The 24469-nt window shown below is 49.9% G+C and overlaps 5 protein-coding genes across 5 annotated transcripts; 2 read left to right on the plus strand and 3 right to left on the minus strand.

Moving 5' to 3' along the window:
- Positions 1–1411: 1411 nt before the first annotated feature.
- Positions 1412–2056, minus strand: UCRPA7_5458 (hypothetical protein; the record flags this gene model as incomplete). Its single annotated transcript, XM_007918005.1, has 4 exons — positions 1412–1456; positions 1559–1737; positions 1791–1842; positions 1952–2056. The coding sequence occupies 4 exons, from the start codon at positions 2054–2056 to the stop codon at positions 1412–1414; spliced, it is 381 nt and encodes a 126-aa protein (XP_007916196.1).
- A 4095-nt stretch (positions 2057–6151) lies between these two features.
- Positions 6152–8786, plus strand: UCRPA7_5459 (putative rhamnogalacturonate lyase protein; the record flags this gene model as incomplete). The annotated part of the gene is made up of 6 exons (XM_007918006.1): positions 6152–6374; positions 6436–6902; positions 6962–7087; positions 7137–8038; positions 8179–8662; positions 8739–8786. 6 exons carry the CDS (start codon positions 6152–6154, stop codon positions 8784–8786), a joined length of 2250 nt encoding a protein of 749 aa, XP_007916197.1.
- A 582-nt stretch (positions 8787–9368) lies between these two features.
- On the minus strand, positions 9369–9983 carry UCRPA7_5460 (putative duf1690 domain-containing protein; the record flags this gene model as incomplete). Its single annotated transcript, XM_007918007.1, has 3 exons — positions 9369–9746; positions 9800–9857; positions 9928–9983. The coding sequence occupies 3 exons, from the start codon at positions 9981–9983 to the stop codon at positions 9369–9371; spliced, it is 492 nt and encodes a 163-aa protein (XP_007916198.1).
- Positions 9984–10572: 589 nt separating this feature from the next.
- On the minus strand, positions 10573–12133 carry UCRPA7_5461 (putative actin-like atpase domain-containing protein; the record flags this gene model as incomplete). The annotated part of the gene is made up of 7 exons (XM_007918008.1): positions 10573–10860; positions 10977–11112; positions 11185–11279; positions 11349–11451; positions 11523–11860; positions 11924–11968; positions 12050–12133. The coding sequence occupies 7 exons, from the start codon at positions 12131–12133 to the stop codon at positions 10573–10575; spliced, it is 1089 nt and encodes a 362-aa protein (XP_007916199.1).
- A 1895-nt stretch (positions 12134–14028) lies between these two features.
- UCRPA7_5462 (hypothetical protein) lies at positions 14029–15457 on the plus strand (the record flags this gene model as incomplete). Its single annotated transcript, XM_007918009.1, has 2 exons — positions 14029–14713; positions 14793–15457. The coding sequence occupies 2 exons, from the start codon at positions 14029–14031 to the stop codon at positions 15455–15457; spliced, it is 1350 nt and encodes a 449-aa protein (XP_007916200.1).
- Positions 15458–24469: the final 9012 nt, after the last annotated feature.

Genomic DNA, 24469 nt, shown 5'->3' on the forward strand with positions numbered 1-24469 from the left:
CAAGTGGACATTCATGTGCAAACAACGCATGATCTTGGACACCCATGGGGACCATCGCGTTGAAGAAGTTCACTAGAATTTGGCCCTCCTGGCACTTGAACGCTGCGTATAGTTGACGACATACTAGAATCGCAGTATGGAAAGTTGGAAGGTCCATGTGTAGAAAGAACATGCTAGTGATTTCGGGTGGAAGCTTTTGTAAAGGAGCTTCTGTTCCTACAACTCAGTGTTAGCTCAGCTATTGGAGACTCGTCGGAATGCATGGAGAAGGAAATATCGGAAAGGATTGTGAAATATGTGATAAACATACCCTTCTCGAGGCCAGTGGCCCTAAGGGATGACTTTTCGAGAGTCGTCATCTTGATCCTTCAATCCATGGGATAAGATGCTGTGTGAACTCCGCGATATTCACCCGTGCTTGCGGCAGTTATCCTTGGAGAGTTTGTTTTGGCAGTCGACGAAATGGGACAAGGGAAAGATGGGTAAGGAACTGCAGGGTTGTACAATGATCTCCCAAAATTGAAGGGCGCTGGGAAGGTGACGCGTAGGAAAAGCGCGAAAGCAGCTTTACAGACTCAAATGCTTTACATCAACAACTAGCCTGTGACGCGACCTACTCGTGGGTACCTAAGGGATCAAATGTTTATGCAGTGACGTCGTGACACACCTTTATTGACAGGGAGTAAGCAGTAGACTGTCAATAGCAGTCACCACGAAGGACAATTTTTGCTCAATAGCAGGACTTCGGAATCATCTCTTTGCTTCATTGAACCTTCACACATTTTGACAAGCCAACCGATCCAAATATTCCCCTCTCTAATCTGAGTAATATGCTTCCCTACAGGGGATGAAAATCTCATTTGATAGAAGCAGCCGACAGACATAGCTGTCTAGAACCCAAATAAAGGGAAGCAAGATTTCGTTTTGATAGAAGGGGTTAGCCAGACTGTCACTGGCAAGAACTCATCTGTCTATCATGTGCCGCACTCCAAGTAATCTCGTACTTGTAGCTATTAGGGTCTGAGATCCCAAGAGCCAGGTGTGCCACAAGCACACGCGGGGCCATGGAATCTCACTTGATAGTCCCAATTTATACCAATATTCTTAGTGTTGAAGACCAAACTTGATCACCATGTAGTGACAACCATACCAAGACGTTTGAAAAAGAGTGCCTTGATAAGAATGTCACAACCCAAATAAAGCATAGAATCTGTTCTGGTTCCTTGGGGATCTTGCTCAATGCCGTGCAAAGGTTCACTTAGAATCAATAGATCGAAACCCGTTTCTTGAGAAACTCATACATGGCTTGTCGATATTGAGGAATCTGTCCAATGATCAAGCCGATCGGTCTATCTACACATCTCTGCTGCGTTCAATGCTGTGTCTTCCACCACTAGTCTTATGCAGTTGTTTAGTAGCCATCCTTGCCCCACTTGTTGTACTTGTCGTGCAGGCTCTGTGGGATGTTAGCGATATATTCCTCATTTCCACATGACCCAATTGATTTGCAAGATGCCATGGCAAGTTTGATGTCATATGGCTGAATATCTGTACGTACCTTCGGGAGGTTGACATCGGGGACAACCACGACGTTGACGGCGCTCGGGGCATCCTTGGGCTCGGCACGGGCGTCACCACCGGGGTAGTAGCGATACTTGCCCTCGGTAGCACCGGTCTCCCAAGGCATACCAGCTTGGGGAACCTTCTGCTCGGATGTGGACGAGGTCGGGGTGCGGCCTATCGTTCCATTAGCAAGGGATTAAAGGAAGGGGATGACGATTGTAGAATACCGAAGTAGAAACCAGCACCGCCCAGAGCAGCGACCATGACAGCTCCTAGAATCTGTTGTCCACTCCGTCAGTATCCAAGTATGATTTGGGGGCCCAGACAAGTGCAATTGGCATCGCTGCCATTTGTCCGAGGCAAGCTTCGAAGCTTGTATACAACGCACCATCAATTCCGGGTTTCGCTTGGTCTCGGACTTCAGGGCCTGCTCATTGGTCGCGAGCCGGCGGGCAGAGGTAGAGAAAGCTCGGCGGGCAATGATGGACGCCATTGTGGAAGTTATTATGGCGGCGGGAGTTCTGGAGGTCGAGTTGCGGAAGCTTGGAGAGTTCGTGATGTTGTAGGCTCGGGTAACTATGAGGTCGTATGATTTCGAGCTTAGGAACCTTTCGGCAACAACTCTGCGTTGATTGGTCAATGCTTCAAGGTGGTTATGTCACCTGACGCTTGATGCCTCAGGCTAGAAAGAGCTCCGAATGAGGCATCAATTTGATGGCACACCACTGCCAAGAGGCCAGACCACAGAGTGCGTCTGAGCCCACGGCTGGCAAAGCGCAGGGGCCACCGTTACCATCGCTCCTACTTCAATCGGCAGTGGCTCTCCGTATCGGGCAGGTTAATCTAACAATCTTGATGAGGCAGTAGCAGCCGCTGGGTACCGGCAGTGCGTCTTCAGGGCCTTCCCACTTCTGTGGTTCGCTGTGACAGCCCTGTAACTGCCCGCTACGCCAGTGTGTTACCACAGAAAGACAGCGCCCTCGTTCGGCACTAACAATTTCACAAGTGCACAATCTCCCACCCTTATGCATCGCTCCTGCACAGAAGAAATTAGCCCCTTACATGGGTGGTGCTGGCCACTCAGCGGTCGCTGCACAGACGGGATGCCCAGCATGCAGCGCAACTGCAGCCATGGTGCTGCACAGCGCAGAGCATCGATCCCAAGGAAAAGAAACGAAGCAAAAAACATTGTGTTACCTTGCTTCTTTCTGCTCACTTCACCAACTTCCTCTCCTTCGCTCTTCACATTCTGATCCAGGGTCTCAGCCCTTTCCACGCCGTCCTTTTACTCTTCCGTCATCTGATTCTCCCGACTGAGACACGTCGATAACGCTCCTTAGCTCGATACCCTCCCGCAACCGCCGCGATTTCATGACGCTTGCGCCGTAATTTCCGTCCCTACGCGCGCGACCATCTGACTACCGAACAGACCGGAGCAACCGTTGACTGCACCATTCGTAACGACGATATCCGATTCTGCATTCTCTCTCCTCGAATTCGATTCTGTCACCACCGGGGCATCCTACTGCTGCCTGGGGTTTACGACAAAGCATGTCATAGCATAGCAAGGCTCCACTTCTCCAAGACAGTTCTAGACGTTTGCGACCCGGGGTGTGTTTGCTAGGTGTACGAGCATCGCGATGGCCTCTAACGATGATGGCGTGCGACCGAACTCGCCAGGCGAAGATGACGACAGTTTCCCTCAATTTCCACGCTCGGCTGCTGGGCCGCCAAGTATCATATCTTCACGAATGACAGATATCGCTTCAGAGGATGGCGGAGAAAGCGATTCACAAAAGAAGGGGACATCGAACCAAAGAAAGAGTGGGTTACCTTCGGAAGCACTCTCTCGTCCGGGAACAGCTAGGACAGGTCTGTCTTCAAACAGAGGTCCTGGGGGTGCTTGGCCCCAGACCCAACTTCGGCGAGGACTCTCTGGCAAACGGCGCAGTGGTACCACGAGCATCAGTGGCTCGACATCCGGACGGCCTGTCAGTTCAACCAGCAGGAGTCATGTACCGTCGCTCACGTCGCATGCCTTCTTCCACCCTATGAGTTCGCAGAAATTACAGGCCCAGCGTGGAGGAACAAGACCACCCACCCAAAGCCGTGCGCAAGGAAATGCCGAGGACTCGGCACCAGATGCCGGCGCGACAGTTGCAAGACAAAGCGGCGCTTCAAATCCTGTCCCTCCACGCCCGCTCAGCGATGACGAGAATCAGCCTCCGCCGTCGAGAGGAACGGAGATGACCGAGCAAGAAACCCTTGATCGCATAACGGCAAATACCAGTCCCACTCATGGCCATTATCCTACAGCTAGTCTGACCGAGAGTGTTCGCCCACTGCAAAGGAAGACTGCTGAAAGCAAGGGCCTGAGTCTCAATATAGACAAGAGCTACAAGAGCTCGGGCAACTTGCCGACTCCGATCAAGTCACCACGCTCGTTCAGATCAAGCTTCCTCCTCCCTGGTAAGAGCAATGGTGGAGAGAATGGCTCAAATCGCAGTATGCCTGGTGGTGAGAAGCTAGAGTCTGTTGCTTCATCTCCTCAGATGACGCCGACGAATCCCAGCGCGCCACAAGCAAAGGCGAAGGTCAACCAGCCAGTTCAACGTACTCTTGGAAATAACTTTGAGTATTTTGAAGGCAACACAGTCTTTTGCCTGGGTGGTCGTCTGCAAAACGCCCGGCACCGACCTGTCAATATCGCAACAGGCCTCGCCGTCCTTCTGCCTGGGATTTTATTCTTCATCTTCTCTGCGCCTTGGCTCTGGCAGAATATTTCACCAGCGATCCCCCTTATTTTCGCATATGTGTTTTTCGTTTGTTGTTCATCATTCCTTCATGCATCTGGATCGGACCCTGGTGTAAGTATCATGCCTATATATTCTGCCCGTGAAAGAGACTGATGTTTGGTAGATTTTACCTCGTAATTTACACCAGAATCCGCCTCCAGACGAAAATGAGGATCCCCTCAGGTTGGGACCCCCCAGTACCGACTGGACGCTCATTAAGTCAGCTGAATCTTCTACTGCTGCTATGGAAGTCCCTACAAAGTATTGCAAAACCTGTAATATCTGGCGGCCGCCTCGCACTCATCACTGCCGCCTTTGCGACAATTGCATTGAGACAGCCGACCATCATTGCGTGTGGATCAACAATTGCGTTGGGCGGCGCAATTACCGCTATTTCTTCACCTTCCTTACCACGGCAACGATTGGTTCTTTGTACTTCATGGCAGCCTCGCTGGCACAGATCTTGGTGTATCAGAGTAGGGAGAACATTAGTTTTGCTGATGCTATCAGCCACTTCCGCGTACCTTTCTTTTTAGTCATCTACGGCGTTCTGGCATTTCTCTATCCGGCGGCACTCATGGGCTACCATATATTCCTGATGGCTCGTGGCGAGACGACTCGCGAGTTTCTAAACTCCCATAAATTCCTCAAGAAGGACCGCTATCGAGCATTCACGCAGGGCAACTGGGTGAAAAACTGGATCGTCGTGCTGTGTCGGCCAAAGCCGCCAACATACTATCGGTTCAAGAAGGAATATGTGGAGGGAGACCAACGACTCGGTATCAGGAGGGATCAGCGGAAGCCACCTCTCAAGGACAGTCAGCAAGGAATGGAGATGCAAGACGTCAACCCGACACGAAGGAGATTCCAAGGGCCAGTGGCTTTGCGTAATTCAGCACCAACATCAGCGTGAAAAGCACCTGGATTTACTAGATTTTCTTTATTCAGGAGCTACTCATCATCTTCCCCTTCAAAACATGTGGTTAATATGCCAGACAGGGCTAGCCTTCCGATACCTGTAATGTATCATATCCTTCTATACCCCCAGGGCTCATGCTCTAAACAATAAATCATCTTAAAGAGCTTACACCGGCTTTCGGTGCTCTTACAAATCCATAATAAGTTCAAACAAGCTTTTTGGGTCTGCTTCTAGTCATATCTGTAGCGCTAACGGCCACCCGGCATGCCATGCGATCTGATCCTTGGGGCGAGCTCCAACCCCTCTCGGATCTCGCTCCCATATCTTCTCATCATTAATTAGCCCCTGTAATTGACGTCGCTGTGGTTTCTTGGATTTCGCCTAATATCACGGAATGAAATGCTCGGATGCGGGGTCACCGAAGTTGGAGTGTGTGCCGCTCTACAATACCCCGAAGTTGGTGAATGCACCAGCACGCTAACAACTCCACCTTGAGCTCTCCATGAGTTTATTCCACATATCACGCTTCGACAAACATGGCCCCTGGTGGGGAAGGCTGGGGTAGCTTGGGGAAATCTGTATTATTCTGGGGACAGGGCATTCGTCATCACAAGCCACCGTGAGTTCCTTTCCAATTGTTCAATTGAGGAGCTGTAGCTCCGTGCAGCCGAGAGGGCTGTGCCTTGATACGACTCTGCCCAGCTAGCTATAGCATCATGGCTGTTAATTTGCTCCGGGTAGCTTCGTTGCTACTCCAGCTACCGGTACCGAGATTCTTTATATGAGAAGCTTCGGGCCCCTTCGATGATCATGTCACGACTGATGCTTGTCGACCCTTGTTGTAAGTCGAGCAACTGGAAGTGAGCAAGTCGCAATGAGGTTCGGTTTCCTCACATTGAGCACTTTGCTCGCCAGCGCTGCATCTGCGCTCCCAGCAAAGCGTGCCACCGGACCATTCTTGACACAGGTCGACAATGAGACGTGGGTTATTGGCAATGAGTTGTGGAACATGACCCAGGGCAGACAATATGGCGTCAAGCTATTCTACCAGGACCATGATTGCGTAGGGGATGCTGTCGGCCATTATGTCTCTTACAGTATGTTACCACATCTACATGTTAGGAGTTGCACTAGCCGCTAATCAATGGCCTTAAACAGACGGTGCAGCGTCCGACCTCAACTGGACATCAGCATCGATTGTATCGTCTGGTACTCACGACGGCAAGTCCTTCATTGACGTGCTCTTCACCGCCAAAGAGGGCGACTTCCACTGGATCATCTTCGAGGGGCTGGCCGGTGCGTATCAGTACTTTGTCAACCATGCGCTGCCGACTCTAGGCGAGTTCCGTACCTTGTGGCGGCTAGACAACACCACCTTTCCCAATGGCAAGACAGACCAACGCGACGAACCGCTGCCGCCATTGTCCGAATATCTACCACAGAACAAGGTCCAGGACGAGACGTGGCTGAAGCCAGACGGGAGTGGTTACATCACTAAGTACGACTTCACGACTTGGATTCGCACACAGACGTATTATGGAGTATATGGCAGTGAGTTTGGCAGCTGGTATATCAATGCTGGGAAGGATTATTACAATGGAAATCATCTGAAACAAGAGCTGTTCGTAAGTAGAAGATGATTTGTATTGAAGTGTCCCAGTATGTCGGGCTAATCTAGGATCAGGTCCACCGAGAATCGTCCACGGGCGATGCGGTACAGCTCAATATGATTCACGGCACGCATTTCCAAGTTTCATCGTCTGATGTCTTCCCAGATGGTAAGATGTGGGGTCCATGGCTTTGGTATCTGGTAAGAAGACATGATATCTCCTCCACAATCTGCTACTGATGATTTTCAGAATGACGGATCCAAATCTGACGCTGCTGCCCGAGCTGCAGAGGAGTTTGGCTCGTGGCCGTATTCCTGGTTCGAGGATGAGGCCTACCACACTCGCGGCAGCGTCAAGGGCAAGCTAGTTCTGTCCGATGGGCGTCCCGCATCGAAAGCAGCAGTCTTCCTTGGCGATAATCGCCCGAATAAGACGGCACTAGATATGGGCAGTGAATACTACTACACCGGCTATGCTGACGAGAGTGGGAATTTCGAACTCAAAAACGTTCGCGTCGGGACCTACGGTTTCCAGGCATGGTCGAACGGTAGTAGCATCCGGGATGTAAGCACATCTCTCCTGAAGAATGATGTCACCATTAGTGAGGATGCGACTACTGAGTTGGGTACCCTGGAATGGACAATCTCGACCAAGAAGAAACTCTTCCAAGTTGGCGACTTCGACCGCTACAGTTACGGCTTCCAGTACGGAGGAGCCACGCCTCAACATGCGCTAGTGGCCAAGTGTCCTGCCAACTTGACCTACACGGCCGGATGTTCGAAGACGTCCGAGTGGTGCTTCGGCCAAGGCTATAAAGGCAACTGGACAATTCGATTCCTTGTCAAGGACGATCCGCCTATTGCAGGGGTGAAGAACGCCACCTTGATCGTGTCGCTGGCGGGCTACTCATCTGGTGCAAGCGATACTGTCTGGACCAATGACCAAGTCGTTGGAAACTTGACGAGCGGCGCCCCAGGGCTGGCGAGTGATCCGTCGTTGTACAGGTCGGCAACGGCGGCGGGGGAGTGGCGATATTTCGAGTTCGGCTTCGATGCATCTATATTGAAGAAGGGTTGGAACGCTGTGAGGTTTGAACAGACTCGGAATACCACTTGGCACGGCTTCCTCTGGGATTCCATTATCTTGGAATGGTAGATCAAGCAATTCATAGATCAGGGGGAAAGTGTAATGATCCGACTTACATGCAAGTGGGAGCACGTGACCACCTTGAGTAAAGACTTCAATTGTTAGCTTGAATCTGAGAACCTTGAATTTATGCCTGTCAAGACAGCATGCGCAACCTACCAGCTCCGCCTCCGCATTTTTCGCAGCGGAAAAAGAAAATCCTGGACCAGTTGGCGGTGCCGGATGCAGATTACACTGATGCTTCACCCAAAGGCTCGGTAGATGCAGGCATCAGAGATCTCATTGATGAGATCAATGCTCTCGATGGATTCGTGACCACCAGCAGTTGTGCGGGTCGCGTGAGTGTATTTTTGGAAGGCCGAAAAGCCCCAGAGAGAGCTGCGGACACTGCCGATGTCAAAGACGACTCCCCGACTGAAATCGAATATGCTGGTACCGGAGGCAAAGGCGGCGGTGGCAAATGGCTCTTTGTCTCGCACGATCCAGTAGAGAAGGATTGGGAAACTAGAAGCGACATTGCAACGGCGCTTTTGGGACTTGAGAAGCAGAGTTCCGGTGACAATACCGCGACCTTTGAGGAAGTGAGACTTGCAGAGTCTCGGTTGATACACTTCAAGTTTGAGCCGATGGTACGTGTCTCTTTCGCGATTTGCTCGACACGAGCATCCAACGATTCAAATGGTATCAGTGGGACATTTCAATCAGATCACTTACACGACGGACAGATTCTTCATGTTCTCACTGCTTCCCTAGAACATGCGCAAGTCGTGCTACGATGTGGCCTACAAGGAGGATTCCGTGAAAGCGGAGCGGTGAATTTGCTAGGAACAGCACAGGAAAGCGCGACCCCGATGATTGCGATCAGATCTATGGGACTCGGCTTTGAGTCTCTTATTGGGGTAGAGACTCATGAGACGAGACAATGCACCGTCTCTTCCGATTACATGCAAATGCTCATCCAGCTCGCGAATGAGCGATTCGTTGAAAACACGAAGAGGGTAGAGAGATTTCGGTCGGCGTTGAATGAGGCATTGCAGGCCACCAAGAAATCAAATGATGGCTCTGAATGGGAGGACGCTGCTGTGAGAAGAGAACGGAAGAAGGCTGAAGGGTTGAAACGTAGAGCTGAATTGAAGCAACAGCAGGAGCAGCAACAGTTGAATGAGACCATAGAGAGCCTACCAAACAATTGAATTCAACCAATGATGATGATTGTGATAATGATCCGTATGCATTTATTGCTCTATACAGCTTTTGTCTCGAACCTCGTGACCGAACCGGTATAATACACTCCCCTCCATATCTACACAACCGGGGATGATTTCCATCGAGATCTTATGAGACGACCTTGTCCACCCAGCCCTTCTCTAACCGTCGAACCTCATCCTTGAACTTCTCAACCTCTTTCCAGCAGTCCAGTGGTCGCCGATCGTTTTCGCGCAGACATCGTATGACCTCGCTGCGGGCGCTCTCGACAGTGTCTGGCAGCTCACGCACCTTCTTCCTTCCCTCAAGCTTGGCGCGCAGTGCTTCTACCTCCTTTGATACTGTCTGCCGGCTTGGGCTGTCCTTTTCGTCCTTGTCAGTGAGCTCGGAGAGCTTCTCCTCGGCCTCCTTGAGCTTCGCATCTTCCTTTGCTTGTAGACGCTTTAGCTCTTCGGCAACGCGCGCCTGGATCTGGAGTTCGAGGGTCTGCGCACGAGAGGCGTCGGTCTGAAGCGAAGTCAGTTTCGGAGGATTCGAGGACAGGCAACCATTCGCCGTACCTCGGTACTAGATTGCAGAGAGTCAAGCATGTCCTGTGACACGCTCGTGGGTGCTGAGCTAGAAGCGCGAATTTCAGAGTCAATACACGACCAATTGAGGATGACATGAGCATAGAGTCATCACTCACCCCTTCCACACGTGTGGCGGCTGACTGCCGGATGATTTGGACGAGTTTGCACCCATGGTGAGGCTCGTCAATGGTTGTCATGAATTGACGTCTTCGTCTGGCCTGCAGAAATCCAGGTTTCCCAGCGCGGCACTCACGATGGAAATTTCCGGGCCGGGCTAGGTACGTACTTGTGGCCTGTGCTTCTCTACCCGCCGAAATTGTTAGTGTAGCATAGCACCTAAGGGTTAGGACCAGTCGAGCCCTGTGGGGCTTTCAACCGGCTCCCTTGCAGGAGACACCAGGTGCTACTTCCCGCGCAGGATAATCAAGATCCGCGACTTGTCATAAACTAACGCAAACATATCAATAGGACATCGCTGTCGCTGTGCATGGCCAAACAAGGTCGACAGCTGGCCGTTCTCAAGGTTTGCGAGCAATTCACTCTGTTCAGGACCCTATGGTCGATATCAATGCCTTTCTCCGTTCACATCGTATTTCAAACCGTCATGGGAAACAAGCCAAGTGTGAGAGCGTGTGAAGCCAATGATTATCTATGACACGTATTCCGTAGGAAATGAAGTATGAACATCCAAGGAAACTCCAATCTGACGAGTGCTCTGGTAAGCAACAAAGCGTCCGATAGCGCATCGTCTTGCCAGCTATCTAGGAAGCGCCAAGGGATTTCAAAGTGACCTCGTGCCGCTTCTTGTTGTGCCAGAGAGCCCACTCGTCGACCGAACCACCTGCTTTCCAGCGCATCTCCAGAGACACTTCATCACCGGGCTTGACTGGGGACGTTGGCCGCCACTCGAGGACGTTTTGGAAGCTCAGAAGATCCACGATCCGGCCCATACGCAGTCGAACGATGCCATCAGCACTGTTACTGACAGCCATGATGCCCATCCAAGGAATTTGGACTCGCTTCAAGCTGCCGTGCATCATGTATTCCCCCTGCATGGAAAGGTTGTCTCGTTAGTTGGGCCCTTACTCCAAAACAATCTGGTGATGGGGTGGGACGATTGTCAAGGTATGCGTTCTTTGAGAGGGCAAAGGAAGGAGGGCTGTACCTTGGAGAGAATTGTAGCACTATAGCCGCCAGCCTCAATGATGTAGGTCTCTGGGGCGATATATGTCTCGAGGGAGGCAAGAGACTGAGCCACTTTCTGGCCACGGATAGCAGCACCCCTCGCCACAGCCGTCCATCTGCAATTCAATCCTTCCATTAGCGCCAAATATGAGGGACATGGGTCGCACTGAGTAAACATTGTCACTTACGCTATATTCTTAGGTAAAATGACGACCTCGAGGCTCTCTTGAAGCTGGGCTCGCACGTATTCATTAAGACTAAAACCTCCTGTTACAAAGACATACTGTATATGAAAATAGAAAGTTAGTCTCCTGGGATCTGCTGGAGCAATAAGATGTGCGTCATGAATTACCTTTGGCCGTTTCTTTGTACGACGAAACATGTCCTCGGCCTGAGTTTGTACTGCGCCTGCTATACCGTTGACGGCAAAGTCCAGAATGGAAGCAACCTCCTGGCTATAGCGATGCCCACGTCATGGTTAGCTAGCCATGAAAGTGGTTGTGGTGGCTCTGCCATGAGCACGTACCTGAAGAGCTGGAGTCCCTGGTTTTGTCGCCAGCGAGCATAAGTCGCCCTTGAAGTGCCAGCTTCGAGCGAGTCCTCCGGCAGAGGAAACGTCCACGTCTTCGATACACCGCGGCGGAATCTTCGCATAACATTGGTCTCCCAGTTGCGGGCTAGTTTGTCACAGTAATGCTCGTCAAAGCTGACCGAACCATTGAGTATTGACTTAACCTTATCTTGCAGCATGTTGACAAAAATATCTGTCATGACACTGGCCCCACAAAGTTCGCTGGAAGGAGTTGTGATGGGCTTGAAACCAAGCATGTTTTCTCCAGAAGTCATGACGCCGCAGATCGTGTCCTGAAAACTATGTCAGGCTGAAGTATTCGAAGCATCATGGGGTAGTCCTAGGATAGCACTTACGATGGTCAAGCCCCCACAATCGACCACCATGATATAGTCGCCAACCTAGGACGCTGGTCAGTGTCGAGTGTAGCGAGCAGCGTTAGAAGGCAACAAGAACATAGAGACGAGAAGGAGTAGTCATACCTGGACATCAACATCGTGCAATTGCTCACCTCCGAGAAGGTCGAGGACGGTATCAACAGCTGCTTCAGCCTCGGTGAGAAACATTACGGGGCCGTTGCTTCTGAGACTTGACAAAACAGACTTGTCGAAGGCTTCTTGGAACCGGTGATGTGGCCAGGATGCTGGAAGGATCACGATCCATCTAAAGGTCAACTCGTTCATGCCTGTCTCTTGACCTTTTAGGATTTGCTCTTTGCAAACGTCCCAGAGCTGGCCGATATAAGTGGCCCAGGTATCGACGGCTTTCATTTGAAGATCGTTCCTTGTCTTCACAGAGTCTGTGAGGACAGACCAAGTCCTTGCATCGGCGTGCCAGTCATCCTCGTGCAACATGGATTGCTTGAAGTGGCGAAGTCGTTTGGCTCCTGGCACTGTATCGTACCCCCAACCCACTAGTACTCCCGAACAGTTGTAGTAGAGTGCCGTGGGAACAACGAATGGTGTGTCAGAAAGTTTGTCATCTTTGCCAGCTTTGCTCGCAGGGGGTCCAAATGTACACAAAATTCGTCTTTGATCGGGTCCAATGAATGCAACTTTGGAGTAACTAATGGAAGATTTATCAAGGTTATCAGAGTGATTCAGCTTCCCAGTCAAAGTCAACTTACGTCGCACCGATATCAACCCCGACTATGATCTCGTTCGATGATGCCATGACATCTGAAAGTATTCGGTAACGGCTGAGAGGGAGGCTAAGCAATGCATTCGACAAAATCCAGGCACATTACTGATTGCATAAGGAGAAACGGAGTAGTCGCAGCATAGGGCCAGACCTTTTGCGAAAAGCAGGGCTAGCAAAGCAATTAAGTACATTGCACCGTCTCATACCGCGGACCGAGACGTGAGAAGTCCACGGATCCTCCGATTTTCCCTATCATTTGTGACGGCATGGAAGTTGTGTACGATTATGATCTATTCTTTCTGCTAGACAGGGCTCTCAAATGAATTCTGAATTGAGTGGAAGAGAACGTTGGGATCCCATTGGTAAGCCACAAGACTTCTTGTAAACTGCTTTCTGATGAACATGGCTGAGTTCTAGAAGCTTCATTAGCTTCTGACCAGGAATGATCCGATACGTTATGCACCATCTTATGGCCTCAAAACTGCCGGGATCCTAAGCGCCTCTTTCCTCGGAATTACGGATGCGAACTTTCATCATCGAAGAAATTCCTAGTATGGAATCTTCAACCTGCAATGACTAGGTCAGGTCCGTACGTGGTTGACTCATGACCCATAAAATATCCTCTGCCAAGTCTGTCTTCGACTTTATGCCAAATTAAATCAGGCCAAGCTAATATCTCCTCCCCGGACTCGCAGGCTAAACTAACAAATGAATTTCTCATGATTAGCTTGCTGGAGCTGAAAATGTCTTACCACTAGATAGGGTACGGCTGAAGTGCGGGTTGTGATACATCTGAGGTAAACTAAACAAAGGGCTATTTCAACAAATCCGCGAATCCGGGAAATAGACATCAGCTGGATTAAATTTGGTACAAAGCTAAAGACAGACTTATTGAACATCTCTTTATTTAGTTGACTTTAGATACGTTATGAGCGGTGCACCCTTCAGCCGTACCCTATCTAGTGCTAAGTCATTTTTCGGCTCTAACGAGCCAATCACGAGAAATTTCTTTGTTAGTTTAGCCAGGTTTGGACGTATTTGCGAAAGACACGTCGGAAATGGATGGCTTTGACGCAAAAGTCCAAGTGAAAAGTGATTGTTGCCAGGTGATTAATTGTATTCAAATGAGTGATCAGATCCGAGACTCCAGGTAGCAGCTTGTTTGAGCTTCCACCTCGCTCCCTTCCTCCTTTATCCTAACCACCCTGCCTTTCCGAACTTCTAGCATACCTTAAGTCGATTGCTGCTCACCTCCACAACCGCTCTCACCTGTACTTTCATACTCAATTCAACGCTTCTTCCAAAACTTCTCACAGTCAGTATGCCTCAAACTCGCAGCTCTACTAAGAGAGGCATCGCGCAAGTCAGCGCCGACGGTGCCATAGAGGATCCAAATGACCGTGGCGAGCAGCTTGCAAAGCCAGGCCTGCAAGTCTCCGATGATAGCTGTTCTATTGAGTCTCCAGACGAGAATCGTCCCTCAAGCTCCACGGATGAGGACCGAGGAGAACTATGTGTACCAGTAGGAATCACTGGCCATGAAGTCCCTCGGGAGGTGCTCGTGGACAGACTCGTTGGATGGCAGAATAAGTACGGCACGGCGGTGGGTTGGTTTGAGGATAAGATCCAATACAATGTGAAAAATTTGAAGCATTTCCTCAACATCTTCTACGAGTCTGGTAATTCAGATCAATATAGCATGTTGAAGGCATACGAAGCTCTCAACGACGAATGTCGGTACACGGCTTGCCACGGCTTCTGCCATGTCACTTGGTCAAGTTTGCGGCCGGACGAGCAGGACAAACTCAGGGGTTGGGCACCCAACGCCGAGCAACTCATGGTCAGCAGCACTGGCAGAGAAGCCCTCTTCACTGCATGGATATGGCACATCCTTGTCGACAAGGTCTTCTCCGCAGATCCCTCCACCAAATGGGAAGCGGCCAACGACACACGTCCAAGGGCAGCGGCCTGGCACCATGTGGCCCAGGCTATGAGCATCTTGCAAAGTAAATATTCCCCGGCTCCCGGCCTCACTTTACTTGGTTAGCAACGCCTTTTGCTAACACCTGATTTCTCTGCTTGTAGAATTTGATTGCCAAGAATGGGACGCCGAGCCGAATGGCGGGTTCGCCACAAAGTATCACATATGGAGGGCGCTGTCTGCGGAGCTCTCGCGCAGGGCGTCCGGCGAAGCGGGGACACTGCCACGTGAATACGGAGCACAGCTCATCAAGGACGAGCTGGGCCATCTGATGGATACTGAGAAGGTCGCATTAACATTGGAGCACTTGAGCGACAGTGCTACGAACCTTGACTTCTTGCTGATGAGCCGTTCGGTCAAGACGGAGTTCAGGTGGCATAGAAAGCAAGACCCGCCTACCGGATTCCGATTCACAAAGGCCCTCGACGAAGGCGAGTATTACAAGCCCATGCTTGAGAATGTGCTGCACTTGACGTTCAGCCTGGAACCGGACCCCGATTTCGAAGGCGCACCGGTTGAGCTCGTCAGTAGCCCTGGCATTGCATCCATAGGAAGGCACTTTCAAGAACCGTGGAACCACACCAGGTGGGACCAGTGTTCTTGGCTTGCCCCAATGACGACGGTCGTCGGGAACATTCCCGGCCCAGATCCGGTATATAAACCACCGACCGAAGCCGAACTGAAGCGGAGCCTTGACTTTATGGCGAAGTTCATCGGAGAACGGCCCAAATCCATATTCGACAAGCCTAAACCACCGGGCGGTGTTTGATCAACCAATCGAAGCTGAAGCACCGCCTTGGAGCATCTCAACATGCGCTGAAAAAAGGCTGCGCTCTGAAATCAGACTTAGCGGTGAGGAGGGGAGAGGAATGGCAACTGGTAAATCTGGCAAATGTTTGTATCAAGTCAATACAGCTGTGGAGATCCCTTTGGGTGTCGAGGTCATATGAGTGAATAATTGGAGGTCTAGTCTAGACTTCGCCCCAGGAATGCCTAGTCCCATTTCATTCTGTTCTTCAGCCTATGCATCCTTGTGCCTATCCAAATATTTCCATCCACTATTGAATAAATCAAACGGGAAGACAAACCACTAGATAGCTTGGCATTCCCGTACACAGTCCCTCTTCCAATCTGGGTTGGCCTTCCTGTCTGGAGCCAAGAGCTGATAACCTTTGAAGTGAAAAGGAAGGAAATAGCGGTCTATATTCTGCATGATTGGTCTAGCAATTGTAAGGGTGAAGAAATCCTTACTGAATGAAGCTCAGGAGGGACCGTAGCCAAGCTAGGTCTTCCTGGCATGGGAGTTCACACAGGCCAAAGAGATATAGCCGTGTAACACATCGGGCGATGTGATAGCCAGCCTGCCACGCCCAAGTAATGCCCATCATGGGTCCAGGAAGATGCGGCGACATATACAGTGTCAGCAAATCAAGCCAGTACTTTTTGGAGAAGCCCCTCATGTACATACTTCTCACGGTGATCTATTGTGGTGGACCGGCATGTCTCGTATGATGCGGCAATCAATCCATCTATGATTCGCGCGGGCGCGCGCGGGCGCATGCTTACGAGCTACCTTGTATGTTGCCTGCCTGCCTCTCCGCCTCCCCGGCCTTGACCTACACCGCCCACCCCATATTGAACAGCTTGACCACCACGCCGCGCTGTCGGACCTTACGCAGCCGCTTGTGCTGTGGTTTCAGCCCCCTTCGCTTCCTCGACGTCGCCCGTGGCTGATGTACGTCGCCACCAGCACGTCCCGCACGCGGCCCTTCTCCGGCAGCCGCGTCTGGAGTATACTCATTTTGACAACTGTTGCCCGTCATTTTCATGGACCGACCGAGCAGAGCCAGAATTGTGGCAGGGAAAATATTGAATGCCTCGTGTTTCCTGGAGCTGACAAGGCGAAGTCTCGACCTTAGGCATGGGCGCATACCCAGAACAGGAAACGGTTTCCCTGTTCAAACCCTGTGAGCTGGAACCAATCATACGAAACTCTCACTATCGGAGCAAGATTCCCAGCTTTGGCACCATAACAGCTAATCAATGAGATAAAAGAAACAAATGCAATCTTTGTGAGGTTATCACTATACGGTCATAAGCACGCAAGCACGTTATTGTTTCTGCCGGCTAACTACTCTCGATGGTACTGACACTACTGACTCTTCTGAAGTGCCAAGTCTATCGATAACCCCAGACAACTTGCTTTAGACTCTTCTTTGTTTTCAAACTTGCTTTGATTTGAAAAGGTTGATAAAAGTCACATAACAATACTTTATGCTTTCTTACCCAACATGACAAAAGCTGCACGGCGCAACAGTCTGGCGAGGCGGTTTTTCGCAACCTTATCTGCATTGCTCCGCCAGGGTAATAAACGTTCATTTTTCCAAAGGAGCCTGTCCTACATGCCTCTGTTCATTACCATAACCCGACCACGTCTGTACAAGTAGTAATCCCTTGAAGTGCTCATCATACCCTTGCCGAACTAACAGTAACTAGCTGGCGGAGGAGTATCTGTGGAGCCACCGAGGCGGTCGGAACCGCTCCGACAGAGTGGGCCATGACAGCAATCGGCTTGGTTATTAATTCGATAAGGAGAACAGATGAAAACGACGACCTATCGCGATGCATCCGAACTGACAGCATCGCTCGTAACGCATGCGAGATTCACTTTGCCCGATCTCAGTATACTCGAACATGACTGGGGTCCGGGATCACCACGCATTCTCCTTGAGATCTGGGTCCGGTTCCGTCTCAACGACCCAAGCTCGTCAGCAGTCGATGAGCCTTTCCCGGCACGAGCAGGGCATCCGTTCAAACACGCTGTTGACAGTTCCCGCTAGGACTAGTAGGAGGTCAAGCGCCGCTTATTCTCGTGATCGTGAGATACCGGCGTGCGACAGATGCCGGAGTTTCAAGAAGAAGTGCAGTCGTACATTTCCCACCTGCCGTCTCTGTGCCAATGCCGGCCAGAAGTGTTCCTTCTCCATTCCCGTTACATCTGACGCCGCGGAGGTTCACCATTTGCGTGCGAGACTTAGATGGCTCACCCAGTACATCAATGGATGCCTCCCTATTGGTGTTTCCGGACTTGACGGTGTTGATACGGGAACAGACTTGAGTGTAATCTTCTCTGTCGAGGTTGCGTACTCGCCAACTGCTGACTTCCAACTCGGCTTATCGACGCTTGCGGAAGGTACACCTGGCTTCGCAAGTGCCAGTAATCAAAGTACGTTGGGAGGGCACCCTCGAGCCGGCTCCGTCCTCTTTGAGCAGGCCAGCACAACTGCCAATCCTGGTGTGGATTGTATCTCGTTGACAGATCATGGCCCTGGCGCGGTTCAGCTCCCTGAATCGCTCCCGCTTACGGAGATTAACCACGACAAAGTCACGCCGCTCGATCCTCCAACACTCCCTAGGGATGCTGCGGGACGGAGATTCGTTGATGCCTTCTTTCGGAACGTAAACACAGCATATCCTCTTGTCGACCGGACTAGTGTACTTCAAAGCTTAGAATCCATCCGGACCATACCATTTAATCGTCGCTCAGATGCGGATTCCACAACATTATATTTAGTGATGGCGATAGGCTGTACAACATTGCAACGAGCTGGTCAAATACCAGACGACACCATGTCAAAATTCGATATTGCCTACACAGATATCATAAAAGAGTGTCTAATTCGAGAAAATATCGAGTCTGTACAGATACTAGTTTTACTCTCTTTACACTCCCTTTTTGATCCTAATGGTATATCCACGTGGTCAATCGTGGGTATCGTCTCGCGAATGGCGCTTCGTCTGGGATTTAGCCGGAAAGAGTCAGAAGAGAGATACGTGTCATCCACTGAGATTGAGCTCCGGCGCCGACTATGGTGGAGTGTATACGTTCTGGATAGGATGATAGCTATATCTATGGGCCTCTCTGTGGCTCTTGTTGACAAAAACATGGATGTTAGTCTCCCTGGACTTACTGTTGATGAATTTACATCTCCAGAAAAGTCATCCTTCATGTCAATTCTTCAGACAAACCGCCATATCATTCGGATGCGACAGATCGAGGATCAAATCCTGAAAGATGTACACTTAAAGAAACACTCGGAAATCGCTACCCTATCTGCAACAAATCGACAGGCTATCCTGCAAAACATAAGAGCCATGATTGAGGATTGGTATAGCCATGGGTGTCTCTTAGCGCCACTAGAACATGATAACGTCCCATTCTACGACTCGATTACGTGGCAGAGCGCTCGGTACCATAACCTTCTCGTACTTCTTTATTATCCTTGCCCGTTTAATTCCTTCAACCCATTATCAACACATAAGCTCCTTGAATTCGCCCAAAAGCATCTACAGTCAACGTCTTTACTCCTACAACAGCGGCAATTACCCCTTAACAGGGTAACACTTTGCCGTCTATTGCCCATTGGGCTGGTGCTCTTTCATAGTCTGCTATCCCCTACCAGCCATCACCCCAAGTCACAAGTGCGAGAAGAATCAGCGATCATAATCGCAATTCTTGAGGCTTATCCAGAACCATGGGAACAAGCACAAAGACTGGCACAAATTTTTCGACAATTTATGGCCATTATATCGGGCATCTCTAACGAGAGCCCGCTTCAGTTCTCAATCCCATCTTACGGCAATATCGAGCTGGAGTTGTCAAAAGATTTATATAAACAGATGCTGCGGCCTTTATTCATTGGGCTGTTGACCCTCACGAAAGAAGTCCTTGGTAGCGCGACGTGTTATTCATCTCTTGATTTTCAGGATGAGTGTGGTCGCATAGACAATACGATACTCAACAACTCTGGACAACAAGCGCCAGCGATACCGCCTCAGCGGACAACATCGAGCTCGGACTCTTTCACGGCAGTGCTTGACGGTGATGAATCTTCAATGAATTATGACTGGGGCCCTCTTGAACTAGGTTTCATATAAGCATCTTGGTTGCCCTGACCTAATGAACCATCCGCCTGCTGTACCCCTGGAGCCACGACTGAGAGCTGCCCATTAGCGAATTTACGCACTAAATCAATATAAATCCTCATAGTGTAGCTAAACCGTAATGTTTTTACCAAGCCACTCCGTTCTAGGTTGTTTAATCTATCGTTAGTATGAATGGAACATACAGCGGAGAGAATACAATGCTCCAATTGCACGACTGACAAGCATTCTATTCAAAAACTTTTCCAGTCTTGGGTATTTTCCCAAGCATATGCGGCCTTTAATATCCCAGTCTCATCCCAGTATCTCCCTACAATTTGAAGACTGGCTGGAAGTTGTATTTTGGGATCTTCCTTGGCCGGGACGAACCCGATCGGCATAGCAAGGGCCGGATGCCCCGTTCCATTGAATGAAGACGTATTCTCTAGCTTGCCGGCTGAAGCGTTCGCTTGCTGTAGAGGTGTAGCGCCTTGAAGCGGATAAGGATTGCTAGGCGTGACTGTCGTAGGCATGATTAGAAAGTCGACCTCCTGGAGGGCCATATCGTACATGTCCTTAACCTTGCGCATGAGATTAACCGCCTTGGGATAAGCTAATGTGTACTGTTCCCATCCTATCTCGCCTGCAAAGAGACCCTCTTTGCTTGTAATGTTCATCTTCGGGTTGAGATCAGTATCAGCAGGTAAAAGTGTCTCCAAATCCAAGAATATCTTACCTTTTCTATTGCTTCCTGAGTGTAAGGGAGATTTTTCTTTTCGAATAGATCGGTAAGAGCGACTACTCTCCTTCCTGTTGCTCTCCCATACATGCCCATATGATTGCCCATCTTGCTAACCACACCGCCGATTACTCTTGCTTGCGTATGAATTGAGACACTGACCTCCTTCACCTCTGCGCCTAACGTTTCAAAAACTTTTACAGCCGCAAGAAACTTATCTTTGACTCTAGAATCCATGGTCGATGGCTCTAGACCCTCTTTTAGGATCCCCATTTTGATACCTTTCAACCCTTGACCCAAGTCCATAGACCGTAGAATTTCAGCATATTTTGGCACATTCTTTGGGAACGGTACCCCAGCAATTTGCCTATCGTCAAAACCGTCCACACCCGCGATAGCCTCTAACAGTATCGCACAGTCGAGACAACTTTTCGCTATCGGCCCAACATAGTCTACACTGGCATCATTACTCGCAATACCGGTATACGGCACCAATCCTGTTGTCGCTTTAAACCCGTAGAGACCACACAATGCAGCAGGAATACGTATGCTTCCTCCCTGATCACACCCTATCCCCATGTCCACCGCGCCACTTCCCACCAATGCGGCGGTTCCGGAACTACTCCCACCAGCCGAGTAACCTTTCGCGTAGGGATTATCCACCGGACCAGAAGCCGCGGTGGCGCTGACCGCGCCGCGAGATAGATTTTCGCATACGGCTTTACCGAGAACGGTTCCGCCGTGGGCAAGGACTCGGCTTACGACGGTGGCGTCTGTCTTCGGAACCCATCCCGTGAAGCTATCAGTTCCAAGGAGGCAAGGGACGCCAGCCATGGCGATGTTGTCTTTAAAGCACACTGTCCGACCTTTCAGAAGGTCAGATATGGGTTGAGAGTGGGTGCAGGTGCAGCGATACGCCCAGGCCCCCAATATATTCTCAGACTCATCTGGCAGATGGATGTCATGGCGCGGGCTTAAGTCTAGGTCGGGAACGGGTTGGTAGTCTGGAATACCGCGGTCAGCTGTTTGCAGGAAGTCATTATCGAGGTGAGCACAAACCTTCCATAGCTTCGATGGCCTCAAAGGCCGCTTTGGCCTTGCCTAGGAGACATACATAGTCATCAACCTCAGACTCTGGGATGGCGTATCCAACAGTGGTGGCAATCTTGGTAACCTCTTCTCTGGAGCTGGACATTTTGTTCCAGGGTTAGCGAGTGTATTCAACCACTGTGTGAGGCTTTGAGGTGTCGGGTAATGCTCAGGAGCTTACCGATTCATTGTGAATCGAGCAAGCAAATGATGTGAACGAATATAGAGCCCTTTAGTGCGAGAAAGGTAGACGAGATATCCGCTTCTTCTTCGAAGGTTGTCCGATTTCTAGCCGTAGATACCTATGTCGGAGGTTTAGCCGACATACTCCACATACCTAGCCACCCCACTGCATTGCATTGTCTTATCTCTTGTCATTCGGAGGTAGACAAACCCGGGAGACTATTGGACGGACCGTTATGATCAGAATATGTCTCTAAAAAATAAGCAGGACAATGCGTGACTCAACCCAGGGTATGATTATTCATGCAAGAATTTACCACTTGGCAGGCTTGTTTGCCCGCTAAAGGCTCTGGTAGGTATCTTTTGTTTTAAGAGTATCGAGCATTCACGCTCTGTTATTTCTTTCTATCCATGTTACATTGTCTGGTAATTATCTATGACCGAATCAACACTATCGTTGCTGGACTAGTGTTATTCAACAAGTCTCCAAGCTTATCCTGAACACCCTTATCCTGGAAATCCGGCCAAGAACGATTTTCAGAGAAGCGTGCAACGGAGTGAAGAGTCTAGAAACGATATTCTACTGAACACATAACACGCTTCATGTTCTATGTCTTGATAGTGTGACGAGCCGGGTATCTTTCTCCAAGACCGATACCCTCCGCCTCTCCCCCCGCTTTTGGTGTTGTCTCGCTGTCAGAAGTCATGAAGTCATCGGAAGTGCTGCCCTGGGCAGAGAGTTTGTTTGCTTGCATCTTTGCCTGTAGTTCCGGAGAGTCTTTCCGGAATGGTACGTTCTGTGACTGAGTCAGCTCTCAATTAGATTTCAAAAGCGTCAACCATGTCTGAATTTTACCTTGATAAATAAACTTGTTAAGGTACACACGGCACAGATCGCCGTGAATGAGATAAAAACCATTCTTAGCCCATGTGCATACGCGTCTCGGACAGCGGCCTGAACTTCCTGTGGCAGGGTGTCCAGAAAATCGATTGCCGAGGAGGAAAGACGATCCCGCTCACTTGGCGACAAGGATCCAATCATTTCCAGGTGCTTTGAGAGATCGTGCTGATATATGGCGTTGGCCACTGTCTCGACAGTCAGTACACATACGTGCGTATTTCAAGCGTGACATACTGGCGAGACCAAACCCTGCCCCCATGGTACGGAAGTAGTTACGCCCACCGGTGACAACAGCCCTATCTTCATTTTTGGTGGTCGCTAGCGCAGCCACAAGAGCTTATGATCCATTTAGTTCATCAGATCGTTTAATATCTATAAGTCGTCACTCACTCGTTTGTAGGTTGAAGCCAATGCCGATAGCACAAATCTCTAGGAAGCCAATCACCTCTCCTAATGGAGTGGCAGGGGACCACAAAATCTGCAAGGCCAGTCCCAGCGTCCACAGAGTAGCTCCAGAGACCTAACATATATTTGATAAGCTTCCGAATGCTCGTGTCTCGACATAATTAATGACATACTTACGATGACTAGCTTGTAGCGATTTGTTTTGGATACGAAGAACCCAGCACCAACTCCCCAGACCGACTGGGGTAGCGTGTAGGCAAGCATGAGAGCACCTGAGACCAGGGCTGAAAATCCTTGGACATACTGCATATAGATCGGTATGTAATATATGTTCTGTCATGACCTTGTGTTAGTTCAAAGCTTTCCGCTCCATTTCCAAAGCTCACGCTTAATTACCCCGTAATATATCATGCCAATAAAGAAAGACTGTATCATGATCACTCTCGGCGTCAAGGTTTTGAAGAGACGCACTATTTGCCACTAGGTCAGAGACAAGAATAAGGAGCATACAGCAAGTGGCTCACATGGCAGAATGGGCAGCTTAGCAACCTTGGCCTCTGTCGCCACAAAGCCCGTCACGCAGATTGCACCTGACACCAACAGTCCTATTGTCGTAGAACCCGACCAAGCAAATGTTGAGCCTCCGCTGGAGATTGGAATCAGGAGAAAAATCGTTGCGGACGACGAAAGCAAAATGCCAGTGCAGTCAATCATCTTCAGTTTGGCAACTACTGACCCCTGAACTGGTTTTAACGGAATAATGAAATGAATTACTGCAGCCACAATGGCCCCTAAGATGGCGAGAACTCGGAAGAGCCACCGCCACTGTCTCACAGAAGCGAATCCTCCTCCGACAAAGGGGCCAATTGCGTTCCCAAGAGAACAGGCAGCTGAGACGAAGCCTTGATACTTGCCTCGTTCCTTCAAAGGCACTATGTCGGATACCTGATATTATATTAGTGCCTCGCGAACAGTCCCTTATTCTGCTGGCTTAAGTCAATGTCTGCTTACAATAACCATCGCAATATTTGTCACACCTCCCCCACCAATACCACCAATTGCACGAAAGGCATATAGTTGAATAGGAGTCTGTGCAAAGGAGCAAAGCATGTCGCCAAGTATTAACAGGCAAAGTGCGGCTTGAAGCATGTTTTTCCGACCAAAAATGTCTGACAGGCGGCCATAGACGAGTTGAAAAGCGCAACTATTGTCGCTTTCGTTAGCCGGGTCCGCATCTTGCTGCCTTTCCCAGGGGTATAAAAGGTCTTCGTAGTTGCGCTGTACTCACTTGCCGACAAAAAAAGCAGTTCCAACCCATGAAACACTTTCAGATGCATTCAAGTCATTAGCAATCACCGGAGTTGACGTTGACACAGCTGTTTGATCCATAAAAGCGACCATAAGTGCAAGACCTACATAACAGTTACATTCATTAGCCCAATACAAACTCCGAACAAGTTGTCTCACCTATTCCAAGATAAACAACCAGTATCTTCTTCAAGGGCATACGACTTGACTGGTCCTGAAGTTGCACCTCAGCT

Source organism: Phaeoacremonium minimum (genome assembly GCF_000392275.1).
Source record: "Phaeoacremonium minimum UCRPA7 unplaced genomic scaffold PA7_03_scaffold_413, whole genome shotgun sequence".
NCBI lineage: Eukaryota > Fungi > Ascomycota > Sordariomycetes > Togniniales > Togniniaceae > Phaeoacremonium > Phaeoacremonium minimum.